The following is a 17,127-nucleotide window of genomic DNA, read 5'->3' as shown; positions in this document are numbered from 1 at the left end:
GCAATATCACGGCGGGGGACACCAGAAATGGGCTTCACACATTGTACCCATGTGGGGAATCGAACCCAGGCCTTTGGCGTGACAGGCAAATGCTTTAACCAACAGACTACCCTACTGACCCCGAAATTTGATGCGCTCAAAGCTGCCGTGAAAGGTTATTTCAGGGTGGCTTCAGTAACTTCTTCCTGACTGGAATTGAAAAACTTCACTATCGATATGAGAAGTGTATTGAAAAGCATGGAGATTATGTTGATTATGGAGATTGTTGTTGTTAGGCTTAGAACTTTTTTACCAGCCCTCATAAAGGTGTGTCTGTGACTGAGCAGGCTATGTATTATGTAACAAGTATTTACTTGCATAAGTGAATAGTTTAAATGCTCTATTGATCAATGTTTATTATGAGTAGGGGGTAGGCTTGGCTGTACCAAACATTTGATCACTTATTCCTTGAAATAAATTATATTGAATTTCACAGCCATATTCTCTCTTTAAGTTTCTAATTAATCAAAATACAAAAAATACTAAATATAAAAAAATTATCACTTATTTCCTATCATGACAACTCTTTCTCATCCATAAGAAAGTTTGATATTAAAACAAATTTTAATCCATGTTAATTATTTAACTTTTGAGTGTCTTTTGTCTCTGGTCAGTCAATCCATAAATGAACAAATTTTAAAAGTGTTGCCTAATTCCTATCATAACAGAACAGCGCCATTTTCTCATCTTTGAAACATGAGAGTCGGGTGTAGACAATCAGAAGGGGGAAACACAGTTGCTGCCAAACGGCATTATCTCACGTTCAGGAGCGAAAATGGAGTCCTGTCTCTCCCCGATACTCATCAACAAACAAAGAGCTGTTTTCTCCTTCTGCTATCACAGATCCTGGGGCAGGGTAAGCCGGTTGCAATCTACCACAATATACGACCCAGCTGGTGAAATGTACAACAAAACCAGATTGTTACCGTGATGTTCCCAGGGTACTTCATTCACAACAACAAATCTTGTTTTGTGCCCAAACAGTACCAATGGCAAAGAAAGCGATATGAGTCTAAACGTAAAAATGTTTTTCTTACTGCTTTTCTCGCAAGGCATAAGCATGCCACTTTGAGATAAGAATTGGATATTTTTCGAAACAATATACATAAAAGACGACAGGAATAGGTTTGATATCTTGCTTTTTGAAAATCCAATATTCTTTAAGTGCCCTGGAATCGGATGAACATTTGGATCAGTTGACTTGGAGCCTCAGATAAACATGATAAATGCTGTACAAGACATGTCTGAAGAGGCAGGTTTATTACAATTTTGTCCTATTTCAAAAGCCACACAAATCCAAGATACTGTCTTGAATAACTTGACAGGACAAACTTGAGAATGCATGCTGTTGTAACCATGGCTACCAGATTTACTTATTGTATACATCATTTGATTGAAATGGATATTTAATTATTCTAATGCCTTCAGTTTTAAACGTAATTGAATAAGATATGAAAAAAACACCTTTTGACACATAAACTTTCAGAAACATTATTATCAGGTTATAGGGGCGGTTGGGTAGCCTAGTGGTTAAAGCGTTCGCTCGTCACGCCGAAGACCTGGGTTCGATTCCCGACATGGGTACAATGTGTGACGCCCATATCTGGTGTCCCCCACCGTGATATTGCTGGAATATTGCTAAAAGCGGCATAAAACCATACTCACTCACTCACTCACTCACTCACTCACTATCAGGTTATAATCATAGAGGTGACATCCTCATACACATCAGACTGGACAATGTAGGATGATAAGATGATAGGTAGTCTGTCATACAGACCCTGATACAAATATAGCCAATACAGCCTATGCAAGTCTATAATGTTCGGCAAGTCTAGATTACTGCAGAATCTGAAAATGAAGAGAGTCTCTGGGCTTCTTTTTATTATAGTTTAATTAACAACTTTTTTTTTTTCTGTAAGACATGTTCATTTCAAAGAATAGATTTTAGTCTAGATGATAGGTTATGAACCTTCTAAACAGAAATGGTGAGTGAGTGAGTGGGTGGGTGGGTGAGTGAGTGAGTGAGTGGGTGGGTGAGTGAGTGAGTGAGTGAGTGAGTGAGTGAGTGAGTGAGTGAGTGAGTGAGTGAGCGGAGCGCCCGACTGACACGGACCACAAGCGTGGACATGGTGCTGAAGAGTTAAAGCCTAGACAACCAAGCCATCCCTTCTCCCCATATAACACTTCAACAAAGCCTAAATATCATCGACAAGAGACAAATGAGAAACAAATATGGGTAAACTTTTCCAGACTGTTACAAGTGTGCACGGGGCAGTCTCAAATATGGAAGACATCGGCAGACCAGCAAAATGTCACTGGGCTCAGCTTGGGCAGCGTTAATCAAACCAAGATTTGTCTTGCCCAATCTCATCCTCGGAATGTGATTACTAGAGACAAAATGTTTTCTTATGTGAATTCTTGTGAGGATTAAAGGAACACAGTATGGTTTGAATTGAAAACGGCTTTCTAACTGACAGTGTGTCTGGGATATGACCCTGCAAGTTCAGCTTCCATTCTTTGGAAACCAGGACAGAAAAGGCAACAATGTTTATAACATTTGAAAAGCTAACACAAAGGACACTGAAGAAGGTGAAGTTTATGCATGAAAGAGGACATGACATTAAACTGGTTCCAGTGCTGGTGTGAGATGACGCAAGTTTAGTTCTTTTAGCCAATGGCCAAGAACTTTGGTACCATATCTGGTTCTGGTTATTATTATCTTGAAGATATATAGTAAAACCTGCAATTAAAATAACATGATATCAGGATATATTATGCATATTGGAATAGTAATTTAAGATACTATTTTTCTGATCATTGCATCAAAATTCTTTTCTGTTATATTATTGGGTATGTTTTAACGTAATATCACTGGTAGATTGGGAGAACACATGAATACAGCTGATTGCCATTTCCGACTTAGCTTATGAGACAATACACACGGTAATCTTTATCCCTGCATATAAAACAATGCCTAGCATGACAAGAAATATAATCGAAATGGTAAATCATTGTGACTAGTGATGTTTAATTGCACATTCACATTTTCATTGACAAAGTTTGTCAAAGTGTTGTTCATTCACTGGTAGCGCAACGATGTAATTTTTTTACCAACAGAAAAAGAGTTTGATGAAAGTGTAACCCACACATAAGCCGACCCTTTTCTACAAAATCTTTTTTCTGGTCCTCAAGATTCAGCTATCTACAGTCATATACGGTAGGTACTAATGCATAACGTCCTTATTACCGATGTGTTATTTGTTTTACGCACATGTTTATAAGTTAATTACTCAAACAGCTCTGCTAATGATAATTTTCGCAAGAGCATATTTACTTCACAAACTTCAGGTCCATAGTCCACTGTTTGTTTTCATTCGAAACAGAGGACCAATGAGTGCTATGCTTTGTATAGTCCAATTTAGCGCACAAGGAATCGGCCACCGCCTCTCAATGAGGCAGCCAGGAGCCCCGTCTAACATGATATCAACAGCAAAAATTGGAAAAGGACAGCCTTCATTGTGTTAGGAATAAAATTGGGGAAATGTTTACAAAAGAGATGTCTTAATCAATTAAAACTGTTAAAGTGAAGAATCTCTTTTCTGAAAAATAAAAATGGGATCTCTCTTTTGCCAAATTGCCAAATTTTAAAGATAAGGGGAAAAAACGCAATGATGATTATTGGAACTGTAGACACGTCTGACTACTAGGATAAGACACGTTGACTACTACTTCAATAAGAAACTTGCACGTTTGGCAATAAATTCAACATGCAAGTGCAAAGATTTTGCTAATTGTGTGACTATGTCATTTAGAGGTTTCAGGAAGTTTTTGTCTCAATGATTGCAGCATGAACAAAACTTAACAATCATATTTTCTGTAGAGTCTTAAGTAAAGACAGTATGATCACATGGTGAGAAGTTTGAGTCAGTTCAAAGACCTGAGCATAATTGGTTTGTCTGCAAAACTTTTTTTAATCAGCCCTTTCACACATTCAAACCATATTGATTTAGGACAAGTGTTGAAGGAATTTCTCAGGAGTGGTCAATTATGTGAATACTTTCAATAAGTTTCTCGACAGTTTTCCTTAACTTTGATAGTTGACAATTCACATGGGCCAAACACTTGGTTCCTGCCCTGTTCTCCTCCATATAGAGGGCACATGTCATCTACATGGCAAAGACCTCATCATCAACATGACAGATCGAAATGAATTTTTCTCACATATTCTCCCTTGCCTTTTCCACAGACACATTCTAATGAAACTAGGTGTATGACGAACACAGTTATATGCATGTTGTATTGACAGATACAATGAACTTATAGCTCACTTATCATAGCTCTAACATAATTGTAGTCACCTAAAAAGGTGACTTTTTCACCAAAATATTTCAAGGTTTCAAATCAAATTTAACCATGTTTTTCAAACAATCACAAACAATGAAGGTTTCACAATAGGAAGTGTCCACATTTCCAAGCCAAGTTGATAATATTAGTGTTTTCAAATCGGATCACATTGATAATACAAACTAATTGTGTTTTCAAATGGGAAACACATTGTAGTCCTCATTATAGTCTTGCACCATGACCGTGGAATATATTTATTTTATGAAAAAAATAATCTAGAAACGCATACAAAAGCAAGTCTAGCCAGCTCAAGCTAGCTCTAGTCCACATCTGAAATCAGCATAGGGATTTATTTTATATTTTTAGAGTCAAGAAGGATGTGTAATATAAGATTTCAGAGACTAAATGTTAGTCTATCCTCATTACATCTCGATCCTGTGTTTTACTGTAAAGAATCCTACATTCCAAGCCTCTAGACAGCAACAATACCCTTTTTATAATCATAACAGGACAAAACATCAGATACACAACCCCTCCTCCCTTAACCACAGTGTGACATCCGAGAAACAGTGATCAATTGAAAGCTTAATCTTTTCACACCTCCAACCAATAATTTCCCAAACAAATCGACCACGCTTCATCAAGCCACAACCACTAGTTGCCAAAGAAGCAAAAACTGACAATCTCACTTCCATGATTTCCTGATTAAAAAAGCAAACTCCTCCAAACAATCTTGTTTTATGGTGATACAAATCTCACCAACATACATTCAACCCCTATGATTAACAGAAGATTCACGAAGGTAGTCCCCCGAACCTATACATTGATGGGGGTCCCCTTTCTTCAAAGGAGGCACCCAGGAGACCTTATTTCAATGCCCTCTGTCACATTTAAAGAAAAGCAAGACATGCCAGGCAGGAATTTTGATTAATGTTTCAGCAGATTTATCATTCTCTCGTCACAAAATCTAAAGCTTAGTCAAAGCTGTAATCAGTATAACTACACAATGTTTAGGGTTGTAAAGTGCTTTGTTGGAAAAAAGGGGACAAAACGCCCCGGTATTTAGCGTTTAGATTTCATTCCCTCTGGACTCTCGTACATGTTTTGTTCATAAATAGATCCCTTTAAGTAAGACAAATTGTTAGTAAATCTGTTCATTCCAGTTAAAATTGATTTTGCAGCTAGAGCAGTGAATGCAAGATTACATTAATTTCAAAGCAATTGGGCTAATGTTTCGGAATGCTTTGACCTTCTGAACATCTGGGAGCTTGCTCAACAAGAAAGGAAACATCGTCTTCTTACCTGTAGTCTGGTGGAATATGATTTTAAGTTGAATCTTAAAAGATTTGGATTGAAAAGAATCAGCTAGAATTTATTTTAAGTTAGCATTCAGATATAATCAATTACACGGAAACCCAATGTTAGGATGATAAAGTTATATCTTGTTTTGTGGATGAATGATAATGACAAAAATGTCAAAAACTTACTTAAAAATGTTAAAGTTCCGTTATAAACTAATGAAAAACTAAATAGGATTTTAATCAAATTCAATATCAAAATTATAACTGGAACTGCTATGATTGTTTTATGTTATTTGATCTGACATATTTCTGTCTCAGGACACCTTGACTCAACGGGTAGACAAGTATGGTACTGATTTAACACATGCATGTGAACGAAACAACATGAATCATTATGGAAATAATATGCCTAAATATCTCAAGTACATACACCCCATAAAATAATTACTCAGATTTTCATCTGAATTGCCAATGTCTCTTGAATATTTGGGGATGGATATTCCAAGAATTGAGCCAATTTTTTCACTGTGACAAGTCAGTATATTAAGCAAGGGTCTGTGACAATTTGCTTAGTTGACTCATGTTTTTGTGGCTATACCTCTAGTATGGTGACCTACCTTTGGTTATTGGTGATCTATAGCCCATTTTTATTGTGTTCTGTTGTGAATAATTGAAATTTAATGATGATATGCTAGGTTTAAATCTACATCTGTGATAGTCTGGTGCTTTTTCTGTCCTTTGTCGACAGATTTTTATGTCTATATGTATTAATGCATAACTTGATTTAGTCACTATATGGCTGAAATATTGCCGATGTGACTTTAAATCGTAACTCACTCACTCACTCTACGACATCATGTGATGTCAACAACAGAAGTGTTCTCTATTAGGCAATTCCTTTTATGTGAGGCTTACATCTATTAATTAACCCTTAAGTACTTAGCTGGAATATAGCATCCCTGGAAAAGACAGCTTCAACAACCTGGATTTTACAAGATGAAACAAATAGAAGGAAATGTTGCAACAACTAAGTTCCAAGTGATTTATAGCAAATCAATGCCACATGTAGTAGCTTAGGCATCCACAATTAATTCATGCTTTACAGATTTCCTCACATAAGATGCCAAGATGCAGATGGCAAAAAAGATACAAAGACTCAGAGCACAAGGACAGAAGCTCATTTTAACTGAGTGAATACGTCGCTTCCAGAAATACCCATGAAGATCCGGGGTATAACAGGTCTTCAGCAACCCATGCATGCCGTAAAAGGCGACTATGTTTGTCGTAAGAGGCGACTAACAGGATGGGGTGGTCAGACTCGCTGACTTAGTCGATGCATGTCATCATATCCAAATTGCGCAGATCGAGGCTCATTATGTCAATCACTGGATTGTCAGGTCCAGACTCGATTATTTACAGACCGCCGTCATATAGCTGGAATATTTCTGAGTGCGGCGTTAAACAACAAACAACAAACAAACACTTATTAAGCAATATTCCAGCAACATCATGGCAGGGGATAACAACAATGTGCTTCACATATTGTACCCATGTTGGCAATCAAACCCTGAACTTTGAATTGACGACTGAACACTTTAACAATGAGGGTACCCCACCACCCCTCACCTCCTGGATCATTAAAAACTACAGTGACAATGGAAACACATACAAATACAATTTTACACAAATTTTAAATCTTCTAACCTCGTTCGTCCCTGATGAAAATGATGAACTGTGTTCTAACATATTATGAGTGCTTCAATCAATATTGACCTGGGATGAAAATAATTCCTACTTCAGGGATTTATCTGGACCGATTCAATGGCAGAAATTCAACCCCAAGGGTTCAGCAAATGCCAGTAAAAATGAAAAATTTGGAATTAGAATTTGACTTATTAATGTTATTATAGTTAGAATTATAACAAAAAGCATCAAAAACGTTTAAATAATCACAAGAAATTTCTACTAAAAGCAGAGTCAGTTGTACAATTCCGACTATATCATTAGTGTGTTATTATGAGTGAGTGTGGTTTTACGCTGCTTTTAGCAATATTCCAGCAATATCACAAGGGGGGACACCAGAAATGGGCTTCACACATTGTACCCATGTCGGGAATCCAACCCGGGTCCTCGGCGGGACGAGCGAACGCTTTAACCACTAGGCTGCCCGACTGCCCCGTGTTATTATGAATCACTATCAACTAATGTCATGGAGGTGAATTATTGTATTTCATATAACTGGACCAACAAGAGACTCTTATGCTCAGTGTACATTATTGCTCTCAATGCAGTGTTAAATTACAACGTGAAAATACCCCTGCATTCAAGAAAATAAGAACACTCCCAATTTTGAACAAAACAACAACCTCGTCCCAATTCGGTGCCAAGGGCAGTTTGGAATCCTACTTCCTCCCTACAAAACATCAAACAGTAGTCTGTATAGCTCAGCCTGTTTCAAAGCTTTAAGTAAAGAAGACATACTGCATTTGTTGAAATACAGTTCATCCTCATTCACTTGAATTCCAGTAACCATGGTAACATATTGCAAAGATACTCAAAGATTCTGGATGGGGCATGGGTGGCCCAGTTGTCTCAGGTGTTGCACTTTTCCCTGCAGAGTTGTATTCCTTAGGTGTGCAAGGATCCAAGGATCATAGGTTTGAATCTCAGCTCTGAGTTTGATCTTTGGTTTGTCTGCACCACACCCCCAAGGTGGTACAAACTTAAAACCTTTATAATTTGGGGCTTTGCTAAAACCTTTAGCTGAACCTCTTCATAATAAACCATAAAATGAATAGACCCTTGATCCAAAAAGGATTCTTCCAAGGCCATTACTGAGTGAGTGAGTTGGGTTAACGTTGATCTGAACAGTGTGTCAGCTTAATTTTGGAGGAAAGCCCAAAGTAACATAAGTTATAGCCATTTACCATGCATGTTGAGATGACAAGAATTATTATCTGGGATTCGAGAGGGTGAGTATGGTTTTACGCCGCTTTTAGCAATATTTCCGCAATATTACAGTGGGGGACACCAGAAATGAGCCTCACACATTATACCCATGTTCGGAATCGAACACGGGTCTTCTGCGTGACGAGCAAACGCTTTAACCACAAGGCTACCCACTGCCCCTATCTGAGTGAGTGAGAATAGATTTATGCCACTTTTAGCAATATCCCACCAATATCATGGTGGGGGACACCAGAAATGGACTTCACACATTGTACCTATGTCTGGAATCGAACCCGGGTCTTCATCGTGACGAGCAAACACTTTAGCCACTAGGCTACCCCACCGCCCCTATCCAGGATCCATACCAAAGTTACACTTAACTACATGCACTGAAGCATTACATGATTATCATGTGTTTATCACATGGATCGAATGGTGTAAAAAATAGTCCTACATTCAGCAGTTCCTCCTGACCTTCAAGATATTTTCTCTTTCTATCAACAATTCATTTACAGAAAATAAACAAATAACAAACAACTATCTTTCATTCATGAATCTAAGAAAGATTGTTTAACATGGTGAAAATGGTTTGAAAGATATACCCTTGTAATTGCATGGAAATTCAGATTCAAATAATCAAAGATAACATAAGTCCCACTGCCAAAACATCTGTTTTACAAACATGATCAACCCGACAAAAAAACGCAGATTCCTCATAGTGTACATGAATATTTAAACTTAAAACTAATTTCACAATGGCTATGATTAAACCAGGTTACACAAAATTAGATTTGAAGAAAACAACGGAAAGAAGGCTATTGTGTGACAGGGACACAGATTTAAAAGTGAGGTTTTTCAAACAATGGCGCCAGGAATCTTCGTGCTGGACGATTTTTGTACATGAACAGTCATGAAGCAGAAGATGTAGTTCTTGATCATGCAATGTGTCCATTCATTTGTCTTACTCCAGACATGAAGATAATTAATGGGTCGCTAATTACACATATCACCCTAACACCAAGCAATAGACAACGGTGTCAACTGTAATGCTGTCATGGGTATAATGATATTATAATACATGTATCTGTTTATCTGAAGGCTTAATCAGCCTGCAAAATTGTTCAAAATGTTGATTGCACAGCCGGGGATTATTGTTGGTATGATGATTGATTGACTTAGTTTGCACAACATGTTTTCAAATACTTTCAGGATACTAGTATTTTTATACCTGTTTCAGGATGGTGCTATACTCAAAATGTCCTCTAAAATAATTGCAGCTGACATTCATGAAGAAATGTTAAAAGGTGTTTGATGTCAATAGTCATATTCTATAAGAATTTGAAAAGTTTCAAAGCTGTTCATCATTAACTAAATGATACTATTAAGTATTAGGAACTACAGGTAGTCAGAATTTGTATTTAATTTAATTTCTTTTTTTAAACATTTTATTTCACCTTTTCCCTGTTACATGAGGAGGATGGCCATCCAGGGCAATGGTCACCCTCACATTCTGAAGACAATGTATGTATTCATTTGGGGAAAACTAAATACAAGTATTGGAAATGGTGCCAAGGTGTTTTTTAAGAAATATAACAAAACATACACACAGGCAAGCATTCAAAATTAATTTATTTTTTAACAATGCATAGTGGCAACAGCCATCTCTAAATGATTGTGCCTCTACTTGAGTGAGAGTATGAGCTTATCCGAATGCTTCACTCACTCATACCAAGAATATAGAGTGAGTCAGTATACCAGAAGTGGGCTTGACATTGTACCCACTTGGAGATTTGAACCTGGGTTTTTGGTGTGACGAGTGAACGCTTTAACCAGTAAGCAACCCTACCACCCTCCAAGAACTTAGAAGCCTGAATTCTGATTGGCTGATGAATTTAGAAGTCTGAATGCTGATTGGCTGATTAGAAAGTTCTCCTGATGCAACCACCTATGGAGGGGTCATCAGATGTTCAGAGAGTAAAAGATCTGATTTTAATTACCTTGGGTTAAGTATGTGAGTAAAGGGTACAAAAATTTGAAAATTCCATTGTTAAAATTCATTGTGGAGCAGGCCTCTGGGTACTTTACACAGAATCAACATTTACACTTTTACTATGCTACCATTTGAGATGAACACTGAATACATCATTTCCAGCCCTACCGTTCTTCCCATCTGAGATGACGTCCATCTCTCCCTTCTGGACAATGGTCACATTCCCAAGTTGCTGACACAGCTGTTTCAGGCTGACCACTGGATTCTTGGGATTGGGCTTCCCTCCACACTGGGGAAGAAAAACGTAAGTGAGCGAGTCTGGGTTTAAAGCTGCAAAAATTTGAACAGTATTTCACAACATGTCAGCTAAACAAGGGAATCACAAAATGATGCAGTATATCACACTGGTGTCGACATTGTGAATTTGGGATTCAAACCCATGATCATAGGATCCTTGCATGACAACAGGATACCCCAACCCCATCCCTTCCTCTCCAAAAAGAAAGACCAAACAAAACCCAAACATGTTTTAGTCAAAATAAAAAGACAATTCAATATTGGACAGGGATGATTGTGTGTATGAGTGTCAACAGTAAGAATGGCTTCCTGTCAAAAGTGTGAATGGTATTGTGTCAAAAGTTTTCGTTTGTTTGTTTATTTGTTTGTTTGTTTGTAACGCTGCACTCAGCAATATTCATGCCATAAGACTGAGGTCTGTAAATAAACGAGTCTGGACCAGACAATCTGGTGATTGACATCATCAGCATCGATCCATGCATTTGGGATATGATGACATGCACCTGGTCCCGTTTGTCGCCTCTTACGACAAGCATATTGGATTACAACTGTGTAATGGCATCCTAACAACAGTGTGAATGACATCCTGACAACAGTGTGAATGGCATCCTAACAACAGTGTGAATGACATCCTGACAACAGTGTGAATAGCATCCTAACAACAGTGTGAATGGCATCCTCACAACAGTGGGAATAGCATCCTGTCAACAGTGGGAATAGCATCCTGTCAACAGTGTGAATGGCATCCTGACAACAGTGTGAATGGCGTCCTGTCAACAGTGTGAATGGCATCCTAACAACAGTGTGAATGGCATCCTGTCAACAGTGTGAATGGCGTCCTGTCAACAGTGTGAATGGTATTGTGTCAACAGTGTAAATGGCATCCAAACAACAGTGGGAATAGTGTGAATGGCAACCTGTCTACAGTGGGAATAGTGTGAATGGCATCCTGTCAACAGTGTGAAAGTGAGAGTGGCATCCTGTCAACAGTGTGAAAAGTGTGAGTGGCATCCTGTCAACAGTGTGAAAAGTGTGAATGACATCCTGTTAACAGTGTGAATAGTGTGAATGGCATCCTGTCAACAGTGTGAACAGTGTGAATGGCATCCTGTCTACAGTGTGAAATGTGTGAGTGGCATCCTGTCAAGAGTGTGAATAGTGTGAGTGGCATCCTGTCTACAGTGGGAACAGTGTGAATGGCATCCTTTCAACAGTGTGAATGGCATCCTGTCTACAGTGGGAATAGTGTGAGTGGCATCCTGTCAACAGTGTGAATAGTGTGAATGGCATCCTTTCAACAGTGTGAATGGCATCCTGTCTACAGTGGGAATAGTGTGAGTGGCATCCTGTCTAAAGTGTGAATAGTGTGAATGGCATCCTGTCAACAATGTGAATGGCATCCTGTCTACAGTGGGAATAGTGTGAGTGGCATCCTGTCTACAGTGGGAATAGTGTGAGTGGCATCCTGTCTACAGTGGGAATAGTGTGAGTGGCATCCTGTCTACAGTGGGAATAGTGTGAATGGCATCCTGTCAACAGTGTGAATGGCATCCTGTCAACAGTGTGAAAATGTGAGTGGCATCCTGTCAACAGTGTGAAAAGTGTGAGTGGCATCCTGTCAACAGTGTGAAAAGTGTGAATGACATCCTGTTAACAGTGTGAATAGTTTGAATGGCATCCTGTCAACAGTGTGAAATGTGTGAGTGGCATCCTGTCAACAGTGTGAATAGTGTGAATGGCATCCTGTCTACAGTGTGAAATGTGTGAGTGGCATCCTGTCAACAGTGTGAATATTGTGAATGGCAACCTGTCTACAGTGTGAAATGTGTGAGTGGCATCCTGTCAAGAGTGTGAATAGCGTGAATGGCATCCTGTCTACAGTGTGAAATGTGTGAGTGGCATCCTGTCAACAGTGTGAATAGTGATAATGGCATCCTGTCAACAGTGTGAAATGTGTGAGTGGCATCCTGTCAACAGTGTGAAAAGTGTGAGTGGCATCCTGTCAACAGTGTGAAATGTGTGAGTGGCATCCTGTCTACAGTGTGAAATGTGTGAGTGGCATCCTGTCAACAGTGTGAATAGTGATAATGGCATCCTGTCAACAGTGTGAAATGTGTGAGTGGCATCCTGTCAACAGTGTGAATAGTGATAATGGCATCCTGTCAACAGTGTGAAATGTGTGAGTGGCATCCTGTCAACAGTGTGAATAGTGATAATGGCATCCTGTCAACAGTGTCAATGGCATCCTGTCAAAATGTGAATGGCATCCTGTCTACAGTGTGAAAATGTGAAAGGCATCCTGTTAACAGTGTGAAAAATGTGAATGGCATCCTGCCTAAAGTGTGAATAGTGTGAATGGCATCCTTTCAACAGTGTGAATGGCATCCTGTCTACAGTGGGAATAAAGTGAATGGCATCCTGTCAACAGTGTGAAAATGTGAGTGGCATCCTGTCAACAGTGTGAAAAGTGTGAATGACATCCTGTTAACAGTGTGAATAGTTTGAATGGCATCCTGTCAACAGTGTGAATAGTGTGAATGGCATCCTGTCTAAAGTGTGAATAGTGTGAATGGCATCCTTTCAACAGTGTGAATAGTGTGAATGGCATCCTGTCTACAGTGTGAAATGTGTGAGTGGCATCCTGTCAACAGTGTTAATAGTGTGAATGGCAACCTGTCTACAGTGTGAAATGTGTGAGTGGCATCCTGTCAAGAGTGTGAATAGTGTGAGTGGCATCCTGTCAACAGTGTGAATAGTGTGAATGGCATCCTGTCAACAGTGTGAAAAGTGTGAGTGGCATCCTGTCAACAGTGTGAAAAATGTGAATGACATCCTGTTAACAGTGTGAATAGTTTGAATGGCATCCTGTCAACAGTGTGAATAGTGTGAATGGCATCCTGTCTAAAGTGTGAATAGTGTGAATGGCATCCTTTCAACAGTGTTAATAGTGTGAATGGCATCCTGTCTACAGTGTGAAATGTGTGAGTGGCATCCTGTCAAGAGTGTGAATAGTGTGAGTGGCATCCTGTCAACAGTGTGAATAGTGTGAATGGCATCCTGTCTACAGTGTGAAATGTGTGAGCGGCATCCTGTCTACAGTGTGAAGAGTGATAATGGCATCCTGTCAACAGTGTGAATAGTGTGAATGGCATCCTGTCTACAGTGTGAATAGTGTGAATGGCATCCTTTCAACAGTGTGAATGGCATCCTGTCTACAGTGTGAAAAGTGTGCATGGCTTCCTGTCTAAAGTGTGAAAAATGTGAATGGCATCCTGTCTAAAGTGTGAATAGTGTGAATGGCATCCTTTCAACAGTGTGAATGGCATCCTGTCTACAGTGTGAAAAGTGTGCATGGCTTCCTGTCTACAGTGTGAATAGTGTGAATGGCATCGTGTCAACAGTGTGAATGGCATTGTCAACAGTTTAATGTTATCGTGTCAGAAAAGGAATCTTGAGAGGTTCACCAACAAATATGACAGAGTCTGGGGGAGGGTCATATAAAATAACACACATATTTTGAGGAGGGTACATCAGTGCATCAAAAACCTCTGACCTGTCCCTAAGTACAAGATCATTAACTTTCTTGAAACATAAATTCCAGCCATACTAATCCATGCAAATGATAATTGTCCAAATTCCAGTTTTATAAACAGTTCCTCACACTGGCCAACAGTGTATCTCTGATAATTTATACTTCAAGTCTGTACAGCAAAAGAAAAGGCAAAGCTGTTTTCAAAATTTTGATTAAAATCTTTGCATTTTATAACCCTAAGGTTTGTTGAAGGAAGGAACAGTAGGTGAAGGGTTTGAGGTTTAATCTCATTTTGTAACTTGAACTGGGGAATTCCTGGGAATTTCAGAAGAGCTGTAAAGAAACAGAGATTAAATCTCCCCAATAAACCTTCATTAAATCTAAACACAGATTACTTCACCCAGGAGTAGAAGGCAATGATGAATCCCAGCTATTTTAAGATAGTGTTGGATTTTTTCCTACAAAGAAGTTTAATCGGTTTAGAAAAGCTAAAATTAGAAACAATATTCTCCGAAGCCCACACACTCAGGCCTTGTTTAACCAACACGTGGTGATTCCGGGTTAGAAATGGTCCAAGGAACATATGATTTTTGCAAGAGTGACTTGATGGATCAGATGGCCATGCTTGCCAACTTAGCTGATGGTCAGTGTTCGCGGTAGGTTTTTGTACAGTGCGTGCAGAAATGAAATAATAAATTTTCAATTCAAATATTTCGCGTGTGAATTTTTTATTTCAATAAAATCAGTACTAGTACAGCTAATAATTATGACCAAGCTTTAACTTACGGTCCAGTTTTGATATAATGAACGTTCTATCGTTAATAAAATAAATATGACTGTTGTTAGCACATGCTCATGTTTGGAAGTTTTCTTCCGTCGCTCTGTATTACCGACTATTACTTGTAAGCTGGGCTCTGATTGGATGAAACAAACGACTTCCGGGGAATTCCATTGATAGTAACGAATGACGTCCTGTGTCTGAGATTAGTTATTCCGCTGCCCAAAGACCATATATGGAAATATAAAGGACGCGATTCAAAGCGCCATCTGGCCACATTCCATTTTTAGCAATGGGAATTTCCAGGTTTTGATTTATTTTCGTCTGAACATCGTAAGCAGCCTATCAGCTTTGAATAGTTTTTTATTTTATGGTATTAATACAAAATTAAGGATATCACAATCTGTGCGTGCAAAACACACATGCAAAATATTTTTTGCGTGTTTATATGATTTTAATGCGTGAAAAATGCAGGTTTCTGCGTTAACGCGAACACTGATGGTGTACCATTGTACAGGGAAGACACAGATGGTTGCTCATTATAATAATCACTGGATTGTTTTGAATTTTACAAGCAACCATCACACAGCTGGAATATTGCTGAGGGGAGCATTAAACAATAAACACACAGGTCTGACGGAGAAATGCTAAGACTACAAAAAATAATAGTCTTGGTTCTCAGGTACCGCCCACATCATATCATAAAGTCGTTTTTATTTCAATTTTCCAAAAACATAAAAAATCCCAATACTTAAAAACAATGCGATCCAATAAAGCATGCAGTTACTTCCCTTTTACACTGTTTACGGCGCATCTTGTATTATGGTCATTGCGGCATTATGAGTTTGTATGCTTACATACTAGTCTAAAAAAGCCCCCCAAAGAACAATGCCTGCCAGCACTATATTTTTAAAAGTCATTTCCTGAGAATTTAATTTTTTTTAATCCTAATACCGAAATTAAACATTTGAAGTACAATACACAAAACACTGAAAAAGTATTATTAAAAATTGTGTTTACCATTGCAGCCAGCAATATTCAAGCCCCATAACACCAGCTTGTAAATAATCAAACCAGGCAAATCAGCCACTGAAAACAAACTACGCTGAGGCACTGTGGAATGGGAAAGAGGCATGAACAGTCTAAGGGAGACAACCCCAGACATGCATCATTTTCCAAACAAGGCACATGCTGTATCAGTAGATAAGTACTTCATGGTACACATAATACTTACTGTATGAATTATGCATGTCTTTGTCAAAAGGTTTTATCATAACATATGTGTTATCAAATCATGTCAGATGTAAACACTTGGTATACCAATCGCAATCTCTGAAGCATTCTTAAAATCATGTTTAAGATGAGTTTGAATAGTCCACTCATTGTGTATGAAAGTAGAAAAATTGTTAGCTGTTGCACTTCAAAACTGGCTTATTTATAAACATCCAAAAGATTTTCTTTCAGCATTGGGCACTGCCTATGTAGAAACTTTCAACAATGTAATGAATTTATTTCACCATAAACGTGTATCATTTGACAAATCAGAATATTTTAGGAGAAGTCATTTGGCTGTTTTACATTGGAATGAGAGTGTAGATGGGACTACAACTCTTTCCTACCATATAAAAGTGTTTTCTCTTTACCAACATGTCGTTCATTCATCATTATACTCTCACACTGAAACACTTGTGGTGACAGCAGTAATGCTCCCAGACAGCCATCTGTCTACATTCCCATCCACGACCTGGCTGTGTTTACAGTCCTTCGCTGCACCAGAGACCATATAATAATCTATTATACAGTCTCTGGCTACACCCTTCACCCCTCCCAACTTTAACAGATGGACTCGTAAAACGTTAGAAGGTTTGAATTTCTTGAGAATTTTCAAATTTCT

At 38.5% G+C, this 17,127-nt stretch overlaps 1 protein-coding gene across 1 annotated transcript in view; it reads right to left on the bottom strand.

The window, feature by feature from the left end:
• The window catches only part of LOC124129467 (ATP-dependent (S)-NAD(P)H-hydrate dehydratase-like), a 378,497-nt gene that overhangs the window by 348,835 nt on the left and 12,535 nt on the right, over positions 1 to 17,127 (bottom strand). Inside the window, exon 8 of the mRNA XM_048387393.1 lies at positions 10,795 to 10,915. Coding sequence (XP_048243350.1) covers positions 10,795 to 10,915 — 121 coding nt within the window. The remainder of the gene's footprint in view (positions 1 to 10,794; positions 10,916 to 17,127) is intronic.

This window comes from Haliotis rufescens, unplaced genomic scaffold, assembly GCF_023055435.1.
Source record: "Haliotis rufescens isolate VD_foot unplaced genomic scaffold, xgHalRufe1.0.p SCAF_7, whole genome shotgun sequence".
Taxonomy (NCBI): domain Eukaryota; kingdom Metazoa; phylum Mollusca; class Gastropoda; order Lepetellida; family Haliotidae; genus Haliotis; species Haliotis rufescens.
The sequence above is the reverse complement of the archived record's forward strand: the minus strand, read 5'-3'. Positions and strand labels throughout refer to the sequence as shown.